Genomic DNA, 18,712 nt, shown 5'->3' on the forward strand with positions numbered 1-18,712 from the left:
TTTTTGATTATTACAATAACTTCCAAATTGGTGCCTTTGACTTGTCTTTCCTCAATGTGATCCATCTTCCCCACAGCTGCTGAAACAATTGTTCTAATGTTCAGATCAGAACATACCACTCTAATTCAGCAAATCCAGAATGGCTACCTATTGCTTCCAGGATCAGATATCAACTCCTTTTTTGGCCCAATAACTTCATCCTACTTTTCCTGCCTTATTCTTTATCACTATCCCCACCTCCTTTCATGAAATTGGTTCTTTATTCTTCACACTTCATCTCTCAATCTTTGCATTAAAGAGGAAGTGTATCTTCTTCTTCTGGGAGGATGCTAGGGCCCTCAAGAGCAACCTGCCCCTTTTAAAATCTGTCCACTTTTAGAAAATCATGAGGCAGAACCTATATACTCCCTGTCTCTTAGAACCTCTAGATTTTTTCAGTCTTCTGATCAAATATGACCTCTTGTTTTTTTAAATTTCCCTAAATGCTAGTGATTTTTTCCCAAAAGTTATTTTGATATTTATTTTTATATACACACAGGCTGTCTTCCCCAATAGAATGTAAACTCCTATTTTATCCTTTTATCCCCACCCAGTACCTAGTCCAATGTAGGAACTTAGTCGGCACTTGATGATTGTCTGAGTGAATAAATAATGGAGCCAAGCGAGACTTACATGAACTGATGCTAAGTGAAATGAGCAGAACCAGGAGATCATTATACACTTCGACAACGATATTGTATGAGGATGTATTCTGATGGAAGTGGATTTCTTTGACAAAGAGACCTAACTGAGTTTCAATTGATAAATGATGGACAGAAGCAGCTACACCCAAAGAAAGAACACTGGGAAACGAATGTGAACTATCTGCATTTTTTTTTCCCGGGTTATTTTTACTTTCTGAATCCAATTCTCCCTGTGCAACAAGAGAACGGTTCAGTTCTGCAAACATATATTGTATCTAGGATATACTGCAACATATCCAACATATATAGGACTGCTTGCCATCTAGGGGAGGGGGTGGAGGGAGGGAGGGGAAAAATCGGAACAGAAATGAGTGCAAGGGATAATGTTGTAAAAAAAATTACCCTGGCATGGATTCTGTCAATATAAAGTTATTATTAAATAAAATAAAAAATAAAAAAATAATAGAGCCAAGGTTTACATACTCTTTAGCTATGGTCAAAATCAGTCAGAATATTTAATGAGGAAAAGAGGGATGCAGTGAGAGTGACAGAGCCCTTCCTTTGACTGCCAGAGGCAAGCGGCAGTGGGTCCCAGGCCAGGCCCGGACAGCGGGTAAAACAGTGTCTGGTGGAAAAGGGAGAAAGGCAGAGCTGAATACAGGCATTTGATGAGAGATATTGCATAGCTGATTCAAAACCTCATCCCTTTCTTTTCTTTTTGTGCTCACTCCCATGCTTTTTAGATATCTCACGATCCTTCAATTAAGTGAATTTCCCTTTTTTTAAAGGATTTTTTCCTTTCTTCTTGTTTTTTTAAAGAAGTTTAGGAAGGAAAAGTTATAGCTGTTGTCATGTCTGAAGCCTCTTTTCCCAAGGCAGGAGAGATTTAGACCCAGACTGATCTCCACTGTGGAGCCAATGGAGCAAACTTTAGGCCAGGAATCAAATATAGTCCCCTGCTTGTGACCCCCCAGACAGGAGATGGACATCTGACTTCACACAATATGGCTGGAGATCATTACCAGTCCCAGCATCCTATTGACTGAGAGTATTCCACATGGGGGGAAAAGCTGTCAGAGCATGAGATCTTTGGGAGTCTCCCAGGAGGTGAGTTGATTATGGTTACTTTTCTGGTATTAGGTTTGGGGTATTGTTTTTGTTTGTTTGTTTTTGCTGATAGGGCCATAATAAATTTTCACAGGTAGAAAATCACAGGAAAGCACATCTTCCGTTGATAACGGGAACCTGGAGAAACCCTTTACTCCAAGGAGAGAGTGTTGGGGACCTCATAGAGGTGCCAGGGCTGAGCTGATGTCATCTCTAGTGGTCTTCTCGGTAGCTTCAGATCCGAATGTGGAAAGTGCTGTGGAGAAACAGAGAGTTGTCAGAGAGAAAGAATAGGATCAATGGAGGGGGTGGGAGAAACAGAGTGGGCTAAGAGCCTGGAATCAGAGGGTAAGAAAACATTAGCTTAACTATAGAATCATAAAATGGGCAAGCTGGAAGGGTCTTTAGTCATCTTTCAGTCTTGACTCCCACATTTTACAGATGTCACACTGTGTATTAGTAATAGCAGAAGTATGATAGGAAGATTGGGGAGTCGGAAGCCCTGGATTTGAAACCCAACTCTAATAAGGATTACTATTACTAATAGAATTGTTTTTGGTCCTCTGTTTAAAGTCTACTTAATTAAGTCCTCTGTGTCTTTACTTCCACCTCTGTGAAACAGGGATAACAATCACACTGATCTCACAGGATTGCTAAAGGGATCAAATGAGCTAACTCCTGTAAAGACCTTTATAAAGTGTTAAATAGATATGATTATTAGGATGAGAATCCAGGTCTCCTCAGTAGCCAGATCAGAGATATTAGAGAAAATCATCACAATGCCTGTCAGAAGGGAAACCATCAGCTATAACTTCTAAGCTCCTACAGGAGAACTTGCCTAGAACAAGGAGGTGGGGGCAGGTCTCTTCTGGAACTGATTTTTCACATCTGTTGCCCGCTGGGGCGCATCCTGCTTATGCTCCATTGCTAAGGCTCCTGAAGGCATTTTACTCTGGACTATACTGTAGGTGGATCGATCTGGTCCTAAACTATGAGCCCTTTGGGCATGAATATGAAAGCTCGAGTACTTTTTCAGGAAGCTCCTGAGATTCCAGGGAAACTCCTTCCTGATGGCTTTTAATTTCTAAGGAACTGCATCCACCTGGGGGCATTGGAATATGTTTTTAGTAAAAAATATATATATATATATCTGTTTGAACACAAGCTCTGAGTGGCTCAGTGGACATTGGATGCTGGATTTGAAACCAGTTTCCTAAGGGAAAGGGCAGTCCAACTCTAAGGTTAGTCAATTTGAGCAGCAAGATTGAGATTAAGGAGGAGATGGAGCATCATGGAAAAAGTACTGGACTCAGAGTCAGGAGAAACGTGAGTTTGAATCCCAAAGGCTGTTACCTCAAAAAGTCAGGGGACTTAGCAATCATGTCTTCAAAGTCTGCATAGCTGAGTTTCCCATCTCCATCCAGATCCGCCTCCTCAATGACCTTATCGCACACCAGAACCACCTCTTCCTCCTCCAGTTCTGACTTAGTCAGCCGGGCCAAGGTCATCTCCAAGTCTTTCTTGCAGATGAAGTTGTCATTATTGAAATCTCAGGGAAGGACAAAGAGGAACTCTCATTACTGCTATCATCATCACCATCATCAAAATGGAAGTCTCTGAGGTCTTTGATTATGATTCTGAGATTCTGATTCTTAGCTTTTTGCCTTAGTATAATCTCTAAGGACTGTGATATCATAGCTCACTGGGTCCCAAAGAAAGACTAGAAATAGGTCCCATTAATTAAGAAAATCCACCCTGGGATGTTTGAAAAAAACACTGGTCTACATTCCAAAACACCTGTAAATACTCTACTTCTGGCTCACTCGCTGAATGGAACCTTGGATAAATAATTTTGCCTCTCCAGGCCTCAGTTTATTGTTCTGTTATCATGTGAATAAGAAGTTGGTTAGCTTTGAGTTCCCTGGGCGCCGACTCACAGAGGACTGAAAACATGTCCACAAAGTCATTGAAGGTGAGATTCCCCTCACCATCCTCAGAGAAAGATGCCACAAGAAACCCAACCAACTGGACAATCCATGGCAAAAAACGACCCTGAGCTCTGAAGTCTAAATTTAGAGGCAGGAGACCTGGCCTCTAGTCTGGACTCTTTTTTTGCTAGCTGGGCAAGCATGGGCAAGTCATTAAGTCTTGTTTCCCTCATCTATAAGATGATATTCCCTCTCAGCTGTGGGAGGGATATGAAAACGTGGAATATCAGAACTGGGAGGAACCTGAGAACATGGAATATCAGAAGTGAGAGATCAGAGGAGAGGCCTTCATCTTATAGATTATATATTAATGTCCAGCTGTTGATAATTAATTTTCCCTTCCCACTTCCATCTTCAAGCCTTTCCTGACTTCCCTGCCTGAAAGCCAGTTTCCCTTCATCAGATTTATCTTGGGCTTCTTGTTTTATCTTTATCCCACTTTCCCTTTTATTATAGCTAAGGTGGCTCTAAAGTATGACCCTGAGTAAGTCACTTAACCTGTTTCCCTCAGTTTTCCTATCTATAAAATGGGAATGTAATAGCATCTATTTTGTGAGATTGTTTTGAGGATCAAAGGAGATATTAATTGTACAGTGTCTGGCTCACAGTAAATACTATGTAAATGCTAGCTTTCATCATTGTTACTACTTGGCTATACAATGTTTGTTGTTGTTGCTTATGTCTGCCTCGTCATGACCCTATCTGAGGTTTTTTTAGAAAAGATACTAGAGTGATTTGCCATTTCATTTCACAGATGAGAGAACTGAAGCAAATGGGATCAGGTCAAATACTCTGAAGCAGCATTTGAAGCTGGGTCTTCCTGCCTCCTAGTCTAAGACCAACCCTCTGTCCATGATCCCATGCTGTCTCTCGTTCATATGAGGTACCTCATAGCAGCTTGTTAAACTGAATCTTCCACGAGGTAAGGAGAGAAGGTCCTGAATCTGGGAAAGCGAGCCCTCAAACTTTCCAAATACTGTTCTGCCTAGAATGGTTCCTGGTCCTTTCCCCTCGATGGAGGCACTTGCCTGCCCTGGTGGAACCAGTGGCAGCCATGACCACAGTTCACTGGTGGAGTCTGGGAGGGGGACACATGGGGCTGGTGGCTCAGTGCCTAATCCAGCTCAGTCGTGGCTGAGTATCCATCCTGCCTCACTGGGTAGCCTTTGGGTATCTCTTTCCAAGCCCAGAAGGCTTAGAATGGGAAACTCTAAGACAGGGTCCTAAGTGAGCACCTGCTCTTTCACCACCCCAGGTCCCGGATTTCCTTTGATGCCTGTTGGGCACTACTCACCATAGATCTTAAAGGCATAGCTTGCTTTGAGTTCCCTGGGCGCTGACTCACAGAGGACTGAAAACATGTCCACAAAGTCATTGAAGGTGAGATTCCCCTCACCATCCTCAGAGAAAGATGCCACAATTCTCTCCTTGAAGGGATTCTCCTATGGAAAATTAGAAAGTGTGAGTAGGATCACACAAATTCACAAATTTACCATCTCTTTCTGTCTTTGTGTCTGTCTCTGTTCTGTCTCCCTGTCTCTCTTTCTCTCTGTCTCTCTCTGCCTCTCTTTCCTTGTCTTCTCTCTCTCTCTTTGTCTATCTCTGTCTTTCTCTCCACTTCTCTGTCTCTGTCCTCTTTCCTCCTCTCCTCTGTCTCTGTTTCTGTCTCTCTGTCTCTCTCTCTCTCTCCCTCTGAAAATATTTTTCTTTTATTTACCATGTTTGTATAGGTCCACCCTTCTTTTTCTATCCCTTGATCCTTGGTACACATGTATATGTATATATAGATAGAAAGAAGGCAGGATAATATAGTGGGCAAAGTTAGTCTCAGAGTCAAAAAGATGTGGATTCAAATAGCATTTATTGGCTGTGTGACCCTGCACAGGCACTTAACCTTAAACCTGCGCAGATAGAGATCCACTTGGAAAGAAGGAGCTCCTAACCCTTGGATGAATGAAATCATGAGTCTGATTCTTTAAAAAGTATGTAAATATGTTTTTAAAAAACATACAAACATATGTATAAAAATGCTTATGCAATACAGATAGTTATGATATATGCATATAGATCTATATCTATATCCATCCATACATGCATATATAACATAGATGGTTGGTTATGCTCAAGGAGAACCAAATGTCATCTCTAAATTTGCACATCTCATACTTCCTTTGAGCTACTGCAATTCTACTTTGCTCCTATTTAATATATAGTTATATCTATATATAAGCTATATCTATATGTACATCTATATATATATAGAGAGAGATTTTATATATGTACATATATGGCTCTAGTTATTAGGGAGTTCTTTTTTTATTCTGAAACCTGCCTTTCTAGCACAAAAAACCCTAAACTGAAAGGCAGAAGAGCTGAGATTTTATTCTTGGCTTGACCATCAACTATATGACCTCATATAGTTGATATGACCTTTCCTGGCCTCAGCTTCTCCCTCTGCTCTGGGCTCTGGACCACTTCTTTCCCCTGCTCTTTACTCACTGCTTTCCATAACATCTCTCCCTTTCTACTTTGTACTATGCTTATTTGAGTTTCTGGCTGTCACACTGTTCGGTCTATGATGATTCCTGGTTCCTCTCTCTCAACAGAGACATTTGTACATCCCCATTGGAACCATTGGCAGCCATTATTATGATGGGGTCTGGGGTCTTCTGCTTTTACTAGGGATCAGAAGCATCAAAGGAACTTTTTCTTTCCTATGGACTAGATGAAAAAAAAAAAAAAAAAAAAAAGGAATATCCTCAGATGTAGAACTTTGTATTAGGCTTATTTGGGTTATCTGGTTGACACACTTGTGAGTTAATTTGCAGGACAAAGAGCAGGTCTCTTTTTATCAGGATCATGAGGAAGAAAACTTTCCTCAGGAGGAAACACTATCTCAGAGGATTTAAGTGACTTTTCTGGAGTCCCATATGTACTTAGTGGCAGAGCTATGACCACGGCTAGCTGGTGGAGTCTGGGAATGGGACTGGGAAGACACATGGGGCTGGTAGCTTGGTTGCCTGGTCCAACACATTCAGGGTTGAATATCCATCCTGCCTCAAGGTCCTTCAGCACCTTTCACCTCATTGATGCAGTTTTCAGTTCACATTAGGAAGATTTTCCTAACAATTCCATTCCTTAATATAACTACATCTCCACTGCAAGATGATAAAGGGAAAAAAAAAAGAGAGAGAGAGAGGTGGGAAAGTGGGGAGAGGCCCTTCAATTCAATTCAACAAACTATTTATTAAACACTGTGCACAGAGCACCATGGGTACCTGACATACAAAGACAACAAACTTACATTGTTAGTAATATGCACCACGTTTATAAGTATAATGGAATGAATCCTGAGGGAGGAGAGCCCACTACTGGGAGGAAAGGTGATCTTCATGGAAGCTTCATGGCACCTAAGCTGAGTCTTGAAGGAAGACCAGGATACTGAGAGGCAGAAATGAAGGAATGCTCCCCAGGAACGTGCAAAGGGCTTATTTAAGTGCACGGGAATAGGAAATAAAATACTGTGCCAAAGTAATGGCCAGTCATCTAAGTTGATTAGAATGTGGTCTTCGTGTGGATGAATGAGACAAATCAATGAGACAGTACCACAGGCCCCCCAGCTCCTCCTGGTGGGCTAGCCCAGGGAGAGCCCAAAGGTTTTCTTTATACCCCTCTCCCGAAGAAGCCCTTTAAGAGTACCTTGAACTCCGGCATTTGTATGATGACCGACATGGGCACGGTGACAATAGGGTTCTTTCGGTAGTCCATGGGCACGATGTTGGGCGCTAGCTCGTAGTACCGGGCATGCAACCTACAAAGCAACCAGAAGATGGGACCATCACACAGTTAAGGGCTGAGTCTTCAGAGAGATCCCTAAAGCAAATGCGGTACCCAAAGTCTTTGACTGAGGAGCTGGGAAGGGACCATCTAGTCCAATCTCTCCATTTTATAGATGAGGAAACAAGAGCTACTTGCCCAGATCACCCAGGTGTGAACATCAGAAGCGGGATTTGAACTCATGCTCTCCAATTCCAAAACCAGTCCTGCTATTTCGTAGATAGTCTAAGAATTGCCTTAGAGAGGAGGTTCTGAACCATGGGTCCTCAGATCCCTGGGGAGAGATTTCAGAGGGTCCATGCACTTGGAGGAGGGGGAAATTACATCTTCATTTTCAGTAATCTAATTGGAATTTAGTGTTTCCTTAGCAGGACATGACTCTGAGAAGAGATCTAGAGGCTTCATGAGATTGTTAAGGGGGGTCTATGACCCCCAAAAAGTAAAGAGCCCTTATCTTAGAGGTTAAGTCATAGATACAGAGTTAGAAAGGATTTCAGATTCCATCCAACTCCAATCCTCTCATTTTACAAATGAGAAAACCAAAATCACATAGCCAGGAAGGGTCGGTGGTGAGATCTGAACTCGGCTCTTCTAGACTCCAAGTCTAGATCTCTATTCACCATGTATCTTTTGTCCAATTTGGTCTCCTTTTTCCAAGGATGGCCAAAAATGGATTAGAAAGTGGAGTAGTTGGAGTTGAAAGAGACCTTAGAGATCATTTAGTCCAATCCCCTTATTTTACAAATGAAGAAATTAAGATCAGAGAGAAGTAAAGTGACTTGTCCCTGGAGAGAGTCTCCTAGGAAAAACAAGAGCTTGTGTTTAGAGAAGAAATGGGTTCTCTAACCTGTTGACTGTTTCTTAGGAGTTAAGGAGCTACAATGGTCTGGTCAAAGCACTGAACCTTCTTTGCCCTATGGTCCTACCCTCCAGAGACAGGCCTGGCTTGCTGGAAACAGGGAGTTCTGTTTCTGAGGGCATTTCTTTTTTATCCACTCCATGGAAAGAAAAGAGGGGTTCCTCTGATGCTTCTAAACTGTAGTGAAAACTGAAGACCCAACCTTCATGGAAGCAAGACGCTCAGAGCACAGGGAACACCAACATTCAAGTTACAAGGTATCTGAATCATGGGGAGAGAAGGAGACAAACTCTTGAAGCACCTGGAAGTTCTGACATCAAAAGGGCAAAGATTCAGTATTCACGAAGACAAGGCTGGGGAACAATCTCATAAGTAATGCAGAAGGATAGATGCAAAGACATAGGGAAGATTCCCCGAGCATCACAAAGAGCCAGCATCATAGGGCCATTCTATGCAGCCCAAGAAAGAAGCAGGAGAGACACACAGAGAGAGAGTCCCAGTTGTTAAGTATAAGGGTTCAGTATCCTGGAGATAAAGTAAAGAAAGGGAAGAGGAAGCGGGGAAAGAAAGAGAGAGAGAGAGACAGACAGACAGATAGACACAGACACAGACGGGGAAAGAAAGAGAGAGAGAGAGAAAGAGAGAGAGAGAAAGAGAGAGAGAGAGAGAGAGAGAGAGAGAGAGAGAGAGAGAGAGAGAGAGAGAGAGAGAGATTCAGAAAGCGGAGAGGAGAGGTGAGAGACACAGAGAGAGAAAGACAGAGAGAGACAGAGAGACAGAGAGAGAGACAGACAGACAGACAGACAGAGACACACAGAGAGAGACAGAGAGAGAGAGACAGAGAGACAAAGAGAGAGAGAGAGAGAGACAGACAGAGAGACAAAGAGAGAAGAGAGAGAGAGAGAGAGAGAGAGAGAGAGATTCAGAAAGCAGAGAGGAGAGGTGAGAGACAGAGAGAGAGAGAGAGAGAGACAGACAGACAGAGACAGAGAGAGACAGAGACAGAGAGAGACAGAGAGAGACAGAGAGAGAGACAGACAGACAGACAGAGACAGAGAGAGAGAGAGAGAGAGAGAGAGAGAGAGAGAGAGAGAGCATACCAGAGTGTATGCATCTATAAATGAGGAGTCTGGACCAGGGATGGATCTCTAATTGCTCTTTCTGTTCTAAATCCTAAAATCCTGCATCTGTTCATTGAACCCAGAACCTTTGTAATACACAGCCTTTGGCTCTTTCATCCCCTCATGCAATCATTTCACAAGTGTTTGCTCAGCACCAGTCAGTGGGTCCAGCACTGTTGGAGGGAGAGGGCGAGGGGACTTAGGTTTTTAGTTCCAATGGGTTAAGTACAAGGACTCAGCACCCTGGAGATAGAGAAGAATGAGGAAAGGAAGAGGGAAGGAGGAAGACAGAGAAACAGAGCGAGACGAAGAAGGGGGGAGGAAGGAAGAGACCGAAAAAGACAGAGCGGGGAAGAGAGCCAGAGAGAGGGAGGGAGTTTCTGCTTCAGCAGCTCGGTCCTGGAGAACGTGCAGCTGAAGCCTGAGCCACTTCCTCGGTATGTGCTGAGGCAGCAGCCCGGGGCAGCCAAGGGCAGAGCAGCCTGCGCCCACCAGCCAGGAAGCCAAACTGTTCTCAGCTGCCAGGGATTATAAGAGGACAGGACCAGGGACTGAGAGGAGGCTGCTAAGTGTCAACCCACCCTTTCCAGCTGTGGGGCCATTGGCCGGTTTTTCCCATATGTTCCCATCTTCTCCAGAATCTTGTCATCCTTCAAGGCTCACATCACTTCCTGTTCTCATTCCTGCAGCCTTTCCCAATAACCCCAAACTGCAGGGATCTCTTCCTACCTGAAGGTGCCCAGAGCCCAGGTCAGAGAACCCTGAGATCAGGGGGGGTGGGTCTGCGTTCAAATTCTCATTTCACCCCCACTTCCAGTGTGACTATGGGCCAGTCCTGTATCCCTGAGCCATGGTGTTCACATCTATAAAATGAGGAGGCCGGACTGAGGATCTCCCAGAGCTTTTTCTGTTCTAAACCCTAGAATCTGTGCCTGTCCCTCGAACCCAGAACACCATGGCAACACAACTTTTGGCTCATTCACTCACTCATCTGGCAAGTGTTTGCTCAGAACCAGTAAATGGAACTAGCCCTGCTGGCCCCCCCAGGGACACATATCCGAGATTGTAACCAAGGGCCTCCGATTCAGTTCGGGAAACAAGACAGACCAGGGACAGTTCAGGGGAAGACAATGAAGGGGGCAACCAGAGAATGCCACGGGAACATCTGACGTGTCAAATATAACAACTTCCTTATCCATAGCACTTAGAAGCTTATAAAGCACTCCCTCCTTACTGAGAACTCCTCAAGGGAGATAATGCAAGAATCAGCAATGCATCTGGAAGATATTTGGGCAGCGAGAAATGTAGGTGGGAACTGGCCGGGCTACCCTGGGAGGACAGTGTATTGGAGACCCTTCTCCAAGTACAGATCAGACTGGTGATCTCTGCTGTCCCTGACAGCTCTGGCACTCTATGCTCCTGTGATTGAAGAGGAAGTGGATTGGAAGAAGGGAGATAGGTTAGAAGGCTAAGACAAAGGCGTGGGCGAGAAAGGAAGAGATCTTCAATGAGAGAGATCTGATCTCGTACCTGACACAGTGACTAATCCTCTGGCTCCAGGGGAGTCACTTAACTTTTGAGTTGTTACCTCATTGTCAAATGAAGATGAGAAATACTTGTACTTCCTGTATACGAGGATTTTCCCCCTAAACTTTAATATTTGTTATGTAGAAATAATGTTTGTTAATATAGAAATGTGAGATGTCAGCCAGACAAAGTCCAAAGCCATCCTGCCCCTAGACCTCTTACCCGGCCCTAGCCCCCCAAAATCAGGCAGTGTTGAGGAAGAACCAAACAATAACACTCTGAGTCTGAGCAAGCAAGGCAAATCCCGTTCACCAGATCCATCCCAGACTGAACCCAACGAGCATTCATCAGGTTCCTTGGGGACAGGAGAAGCTGAAGAAAGGGGAGGAGGAGAAGGCTAGAGAAGAGGCCCATGTTCAATCCTTTCCCAAGCACGGGCTCAGGCTAATATTCAGCCAGAACCAGAGTTAATGGGCTGCAGAACAAATCAACTAGTCTCCTTTTCCCACCCCCAGACTCAATGGAGAAGAACATTCTAGCATATTAGATCATAGACTTTTCAAGATGAAAGTCTTTTGCTATAGACTCCAATGGGTCATAAGCATTGCTAAGCGAGCAATGCTCAGTTCTGGAGACCATATTTTAAGATTGACTTTTGAAGGTCCAGTGAAAGGCAACCAAATTGATGAAGGGATTCAGACAATGTCAGAAGGACACTGGATCAATGGGAAAACTGGGATTGTTTAGCCTGAAGAAGATTCAAGAGAGAAGGGGAGAGCTGAGAGCTGACTTCAGATATCTGAAATGCTATGATGAAGAGGAGAAATTGGGCTTATTCTCTTTTACCCAAGAGGTAGAACCAGGAACCGGGAACAATAAAAGGGACTCTGCCAAGAGGTCAACTGGGGCTGGATGTCCTAGCAATCAGAGTGACCATGAGTGGAATGAAGCTGCTCGGGAAGGTTGGGAAGTGGGACCCCATCATGAGAGGTCTTCAAGTAGGGGCCCAATGACCTTTGCAGAAGAGGATTCCTTTGCTGTGGGGATTGGGCTAGATGGCCACTGAGTCTCCTTCTAATACCCCAAATTCTATGTTCTTTGAAACCCACCAGTCCAACCTTCTACCCGATACAGGAATATTCTTGTTAAAAAGTCATCTAACCCTGTTTAAATGCTTCCAATAGGGAGCTTAACTCTTTATCAAAGCCCTGCTGGACAACTCTAATTGTTAGATATCCTTCCTTCAACTGAGCCAGAATATGCCTCCTTTTAATTCAAGGGAATTCTTTTTTTATTTTTCCCCAGGTATGGATTGCACTCAATGATCACTGACATCCCTTAGAGTTTCTGTGACTGTAGTGGCTCCTATCCACTTGCTGGCCCAAGATCTATCCTAAGCGGCCATACAGTTTACTCCTTTTTCCACAACAATCCATTGATCACAGCTACCCCAAATCTTCCTCTTACTAAACAAAACATTTTTAGCTCCTTCATCACCTCTTAGAGAACAACAAGGCAGTTTTGAAGGAATAAATAGGCAGTTAGGTGGTGCAGAAAGAGCATGGAATCATTGCACCCACCTAACTGCCCATTTATTCCTCAGGATTCCTTGGAATCAGTAAAACTCAAGTTGAGATCCAGCCTCAGACACTAATTGAATATGTGTTAAGATGTACTAGTGTAATCTTGGACTAGTCATTTAACCTTGGTCTGCCTCAGTTTCCTCAATTGTAAAATGAGAATAAGGATTATTGTGAGGCTCAAATAAGATAAAACCTGGAACATAGTAAATACTTAATAAATGCTTATTTACTTCCCTAAAGAAATATACAGGGAACCAGAAGTACAATATACATTTATTTCATTATTGTAACAATTTGTATAGATAGGACTTGTGACCTAGGCTGAGGTATAGTGACTAGAGCACTGGATTTTGAGCCAAGAAGCCCTATACAAATTCTGCTTCAGATTTCTACTAGCTGTATAACTTGGACAAGTCACCTAACTCCATGGACCTCAGTTTTCTCAAATATAAAATGAAGTGGTTAGACTTCCTAAGGTCTCTTCTAGCTTTAAATCTCTGGTCTTCTTGGCCTATGATCTCATCAGTATAGGGAATACCAAGGAGGAAACTTCTTCACAGAGATGTGTTAGAGGCAGCTAAACTGAGCCAATTGTTAAATTTTCAGTGTGAGCAACATATGTGAGCATTTATACCTTGGAAATTGGCAAGTGATACAAATCAGGGTTTTACTTATTGTGTTTTGTTGATTATTCAGATGTAAGATAATGATGCAGAAAATGCTAATGATGCAGCTCAAACCTAAAAGCCTATTCTGCCTTTTCAGAGAGCTGGTTGATAAATATTTACTAGCACATCCCCGTCCCTTCATCAAGTCTAAGTTAGCATTCCCCACCCATCTTTACTTCCATCTTGCTACTACTCTCCACTGGCTCAGAAGGAGAGAAAATGAAACTCCATAATTTTGCTCAACTCTCTTCATTTAAGTCCATTTCATGTATAAATCAAGACATCCCCCTCATGATGTCATTAATCCTCTCTGAAAATGAAGGAGCAACAAGTTCCTATCCATTGGAACTTTTTGAGATGAATATATTAGGATAGTTTTCTCTTCCTTTTTTTCCTCTGCTCACAGACTCCCTGAGTCTCTGTCCTAAAGTAGGAGAAGGCATCTATTCCCATCCTTAACCCAAATTCCTCCCACCCGAGAAATGATTCTGCTTCAATAACCCAATCTAAAAATCAGAGAGGCAAGGAAAAAAATGGAATGAGGAGGCTGACTGATCCCACTGGTGGGTTATTGCCAATAGCTCACTGTCTAGTGAAGAGGCTGCCTGTCTCATCTTGTCCCTCTGTCATCAGCTTTACTGAATTTGAATTGATTTGGGGTTGGGAAAGTCTGGCGTTAATTCCCAAATGAGGCTTAGAATCAACCACAGAGTTAGAAGGGACCACACAGATGCTTTTAGAGGGAGGAGGCTCTTAAGATATTATCTAGGGGATTATAAGTTTTTTTTTCATGGAGCCAATGACCCCTTTTCATAATGATGTTCTTAAATTCATAAAGTAAAAGACATGGGATTATAAAGGAAGGCAATTATGATGAAATAATTTTTCAAATGTTTAACAAAAAGTCATGGATCCCTCAGCTTCAAAACCTGTGATCGAGTCCAACCCTCCTATTTTATAGGTGAAATAATGGAGGAAGAGGAGGGGTGTGCTTAAGATAACATGGTCACTAAGTTAGGAAATGGCCTTTGAGCAAAAAGGGAACTCAAAAACCACCTGGTTGAACCCCTTCATTTTACAGATGAGAAAACTGAGGTATAGATGTAAACGTTTCTGAAACAGTGACAAGGCTAGGATTTGAATCCAAGTCCTACCCACTGCATCATTTGAAATCAAGTCTTCTGGGTCCCAAGCATTTCTAGTTAAATGTAAGATACTCTTTATTCCAATCTAAGCAGAAATGCCCTCACCAAAGTCCCTATCCTGCCTTCTGCATATAAAGTCCAGGAACGGGCAATTCACTCACTTATCTCCTAAGGCTGGTGGGCAGTTCGAAATTCTCGGACAGGTTTTCTTCTAACAAGCTGCGATCTGTCACTGTAACATCTATACTCTTAGGAGTCCTTCCTTTGGGGGCTGAACAGAACTCCCTTAAATTAAGCTTTAAAAGGACTGAAGATCATAATCGTGTCATTTTCCCACTGTCACCCTGACCCCAGGCTTTTCTTTTTTTAATTTTATTTAATATTTTCCCCCATTACATTCAAAACACCAGCCTTTTCTTCTTTCCCAGATACAACATATCTCAACTAGTCTTCATAGGGCAAAACAGGCATGTTTTCTCAGTACCCTGGTCACCCTCATCTGAACATGCTCCAGGCTGTAGTCGTCAGAATGGACCCCAAGACTCCACTTGTGGTCAGACCAAAGGACAACAGGCCTTTCCTGAAATTCCAAGCTATTAGCATTGTCTTTTATGTCCACATGCATTTGTTGGCTCCTTCCCTTCACCAGGAGAGAATGTAGGCAACTTGTGGGCAGGGACTGCTTCCCTTTTGGTTTTTGTAGCCTCAGAATTTGGCACAGTTCTTGGCACAGAGCAAGCAACGCTTGGTGAATCAAACAGAACTATTTCCTCTAATTCTACCAATTTCAAATTTCCAATCCTCCAAGCCCACATTCAACAGATTTTTATTTCTTTTATTATTTTTATTTTATTTTTAATTTTTAATTATTTTATTTTTAATTTTAAAAATAAATTAATTATTTTTAATTTTAATTTTAATTTTACAAAACATATACATGGGTAAATTAACCCTTGCATAATCTTTTGTTGCAAATTTTCCCCTTCTTCCCCCCACCCCCTCCCCTATCTGGCAGATAATCCAATATATGTTAAATATGTTGAAATGTTTCCTTTTTTATTTAGCCCTAAGGTTTCATCAGTTTAAAAAACTCTACAAGTACAGGCTGGCGCCTTCTTTGGTACATGTAGCCTTACAGCTTGCCTGGGGCACTGAGAGATTAAGCGACTTACTCAGGGTCATACAGCTGCTGTGCCAAAGGCAGGTGCCAAATCTGGATCTCTGTGACTTCTGCCATCCCTATGGCTGCTACACCACGCTGCCTTATTCAGATTTAACGAGAATTGATTTTTAAAGTAGCAACATCGAAATACAATCCCTTTCCACTGACTAAAAGTGTTCTCTCCTCAACAGCTACAGAAACAACACATATTAAGCTCCTATTCTCTCACTGTATCCCCGGGGACAAAAATTTACCAGTCCCTGTCTTCAAGAGGAGAACATTCTATTGGACTGAGCTACAGAGAGCAGAATCACCTGACTGATAACTAGTTCTAAGTTCTAATCCCACTCTCTCACACTCTATTATCTAATTACATAGTGTCTAACAATAAAAACAGTAACAGCTAACCTTTATGTAGCGATTACTGTATTCCAGGCACTGTGCTTCGCAATTATTATCTCATTTGATCATCACAACTATCCTGGAAGGCAGGTGTTATTATTTCTCCCATTTTACAGATGAGGAAACTGAGGCAAACAAGTTAATTGATCTGTCTAGAGTCACATAGCTTATAAGTGTCTGAGGCCAGATAGGAAGACAAGTCTCTATGCAAGTACTCTATTCAGGGTCAGAAAAGAATGTTCCAAGTTATAAATCTTCCTTAACCATGGAAGGCAGTCTCAAAGACAAGTGATGGTACCCAATGATACGTCCTTTCCCCATCGCATAGATCCCCAACTCACTTCACAAATGAGCCAATCCATTCTAACAGCTTGGCCACTTAATACGAGCCCTTAAAATATAATTAAGGATTTTTCCCAGCAGCCTTTGGGGAAAAGCTGAACAGCCTTAAGAGGGAAATTCTCAACAGCCAAGAATTTCAAAGAAAAACGTAGGGTAAGTGCATGAGTTGATCCATTGTTGTTATTGTTGTGTCAGTGATTGAGTCACGTCCAACTCTTCGTGACCTCATTTTCAGATTTTCTTGGCAAAGATATTGAAGTGGATTGCTATTTCCTTCTCCATCTCAATTTACAATTGGGGGAACTGACACAAACAGGGACTTGCCCAGCTTCACACAAGGAAACTCTAAATCTAACTATGATTAGATGGTTCCCTCTTAGAAGAAAAAAGGATCATGTTGCCAAAGGTGTTGACCTGATATGCCATTCCTCCCCACTAGAGGTCAGTAGCACAGAAAAAAAAAAAAACTGGTGGGATAATAGGAAAATTATTAGAGCTGACACCACAGTTCTAGGTTCAAATCCACGCTCAGCCACTTTTGGTGTGATTTTGAACAAGTCACTTGAGTCCAAGTTTCTTTATCTGTAAAATGAATGGGGATGGACTAAATCAGAGATGTCAAATATTGCAATGTTCTTGAAAGCACTTGAACCAGATTAAAATGTAATTGGGAAATATTTAATAAACTAAAAATACAACAAAACATGAATAGTGCCGGGCCTAGAATCAGGAAGATCTGAATTCAAATCTGGCCTCAGATACTGCCTCAGTATCTTCATCTATAAAATGGGGATAATAATTATACTTACCTCCTAGAATTGCTGAGAGGATCAAATGAGATATTAATTATAAAACACTTAGCACATAGTAAGTGTTATATAAATGTTAGCTGTTATTATTAATATTAAAATGTGTTTTCCTAAGTTAATATATAACCACAGGGATCATGATTTGGTTCCACCTTTTCTCCCATTTCCATTTGTGTTTGACACCATTAGGCTAAATGACTTGAAATTTCTCTCCGAGCTCTGAATCTATCCTCCATAACCTCTCAAGACAGGTGGGCTAAGGGAAAAGAACCCTCTTATATAGAAAGCACCATAGCATCTTAGAGCCCATCTAGACCAATGCCTACCTGAATAAGAATCCCTTCTACAAGCGACTGGACAACTCAGACCGCTGTCTTCAAGAAAAAAACATCCTTCCCCTTCCTGGGGATGGGCAGGAATATGTTGATCAGAACCAGTTTGCCCAGACATAGTCATTCATGTTGATTCGATTTGAGACATTTTTTGTTTTCTGCCTGCAGAGGACATTGTACCCCCACTACTACTACTACTAATCCTCCCATAGAGCCTTAAAGTTAGTCAAGTGTTTTCTGTATGGCAGAGGGGCAGTAAGCTCCTGGAAATGGAGTCAAAGGCTCTGGATTCAAATCCTACTTACCACTTGGGTGACCTTAGGCAAGTCATATAGCTGGACTTCCCATTCCTCATCCATAAACTAGCCTGAGAACCAGTGTGTCCTGAGGCTGGTGAGGGACACCACCACCATGCATTAGTTCTGGAAGAGTGTTGGGCTTTGAAGTTGAAAGATTTGTGCTATCATGTCATTGAGCACTGAATTAGCATCTATTTTCTGCCAGGACCTGACCTAAGCAGAAAGGTAGGACCTGCCCTCAGGAAACTTACATTCTGATGGGAGATGACAACACAAGAAAGAAATCTGAAAGGAGGAGGAGGAGAAGAGATGGAGGAACAGGTGTGAGGGCCTTGTAGAGAAAGTCTGGGGGAAGGGCATGAAGGCCCAAGTGACCTAGACATCCTCCTTCTTAGCTATCCTTTGTTGTTGTTCGCCCTTCCTTCTCGAAGAAGACCATGACATCAGGGAGGTGATATCCTGACATGTGAGGGGCGTGGATTTAAGGGAGGGAAGGCTGTGTAAGGTCACCAGTCTCACTTTCCCCTCCAGAGCCAGACACAGATCAGGAGGCCTGGAGATGGCCCTGGATGCGCTGGGAGACTGGACTTTTTTAAGCTAAGGTCTTCAACAGGTCCCAGATGATCGTAGACAAGATTGAAGAGTCAATCAGTCTGAGCATCCCCCTTATTAACTACATATGATTTGGGGCAAGTCTAATAGCCTCTCTGGGGCTTTCTGTGAGATGACACGCTGACCTTTGAGTTCTTTCTAGCTATTCATTTTAGGATCTCTGATCCTCCCTTTGCTGTCCTAAGTCATTCCTTCCTGGAGAGGAAATGAGAGCAGAGAAACTTGTGGAAGGAGCT

The 18,712-nt window shown here is 42.6% G+C and overlaps 1 protein-coding gene across 3 annotated transcripts in view; it reads right to left on the reverse strand.

The window, feature by feature from the left end:
- Nucleotides 1-856: 856 nt before the first annotated feature.
- CIB2 (calcium and integrin binding family member 2) overlaps nt 857-18,712 on the reverse strand; it is a 31,445-nt gene continuing 13,589 nt past the window's right edge. For all 3 annotated transcript variants that reach the window (XM_051982407.1, XM_051982409.1, XM_051982408.1), the window contains 4 exons: nt 7,478-7,589; nt 5,073-5,220; nt 3,144-3,339; nt 857-2,046 (listed from right to left, as the gene is read on the reverse strand). In XM_051982407.1, coding sequence (XP_051838367.1) covers nt 2,025-2,046; nt 3,144-3,339; nt 5,073-5,220; nt 7,478-7,589 — 478 coding nt within the window. In that variant the 3' untranslated portion in view covers nt 857-2,024. The remainder of the gene's footprint in view (nt 2,047-3,143; nt 3,340-5,072; nt 5,221-7,477; nt 7,590-18,712) is intronic.

Source organism: Antechinus flavipes, chromosome 2 (genome assembly GCF_016432865.1).
Source record: "Antechinus flavipes isolate AdamAnt ecotype Samford, QLD, Australia chromosome 2, AdamAnt_v2, whole genome shotgun sequence".
Classification (NCBI taxonomy): Eukaryota; Metazoa; Chordata; class Mammalia; order Dasyuromorphia; family Dasyuridae; genus Antechinus; species Antechinus flavipes.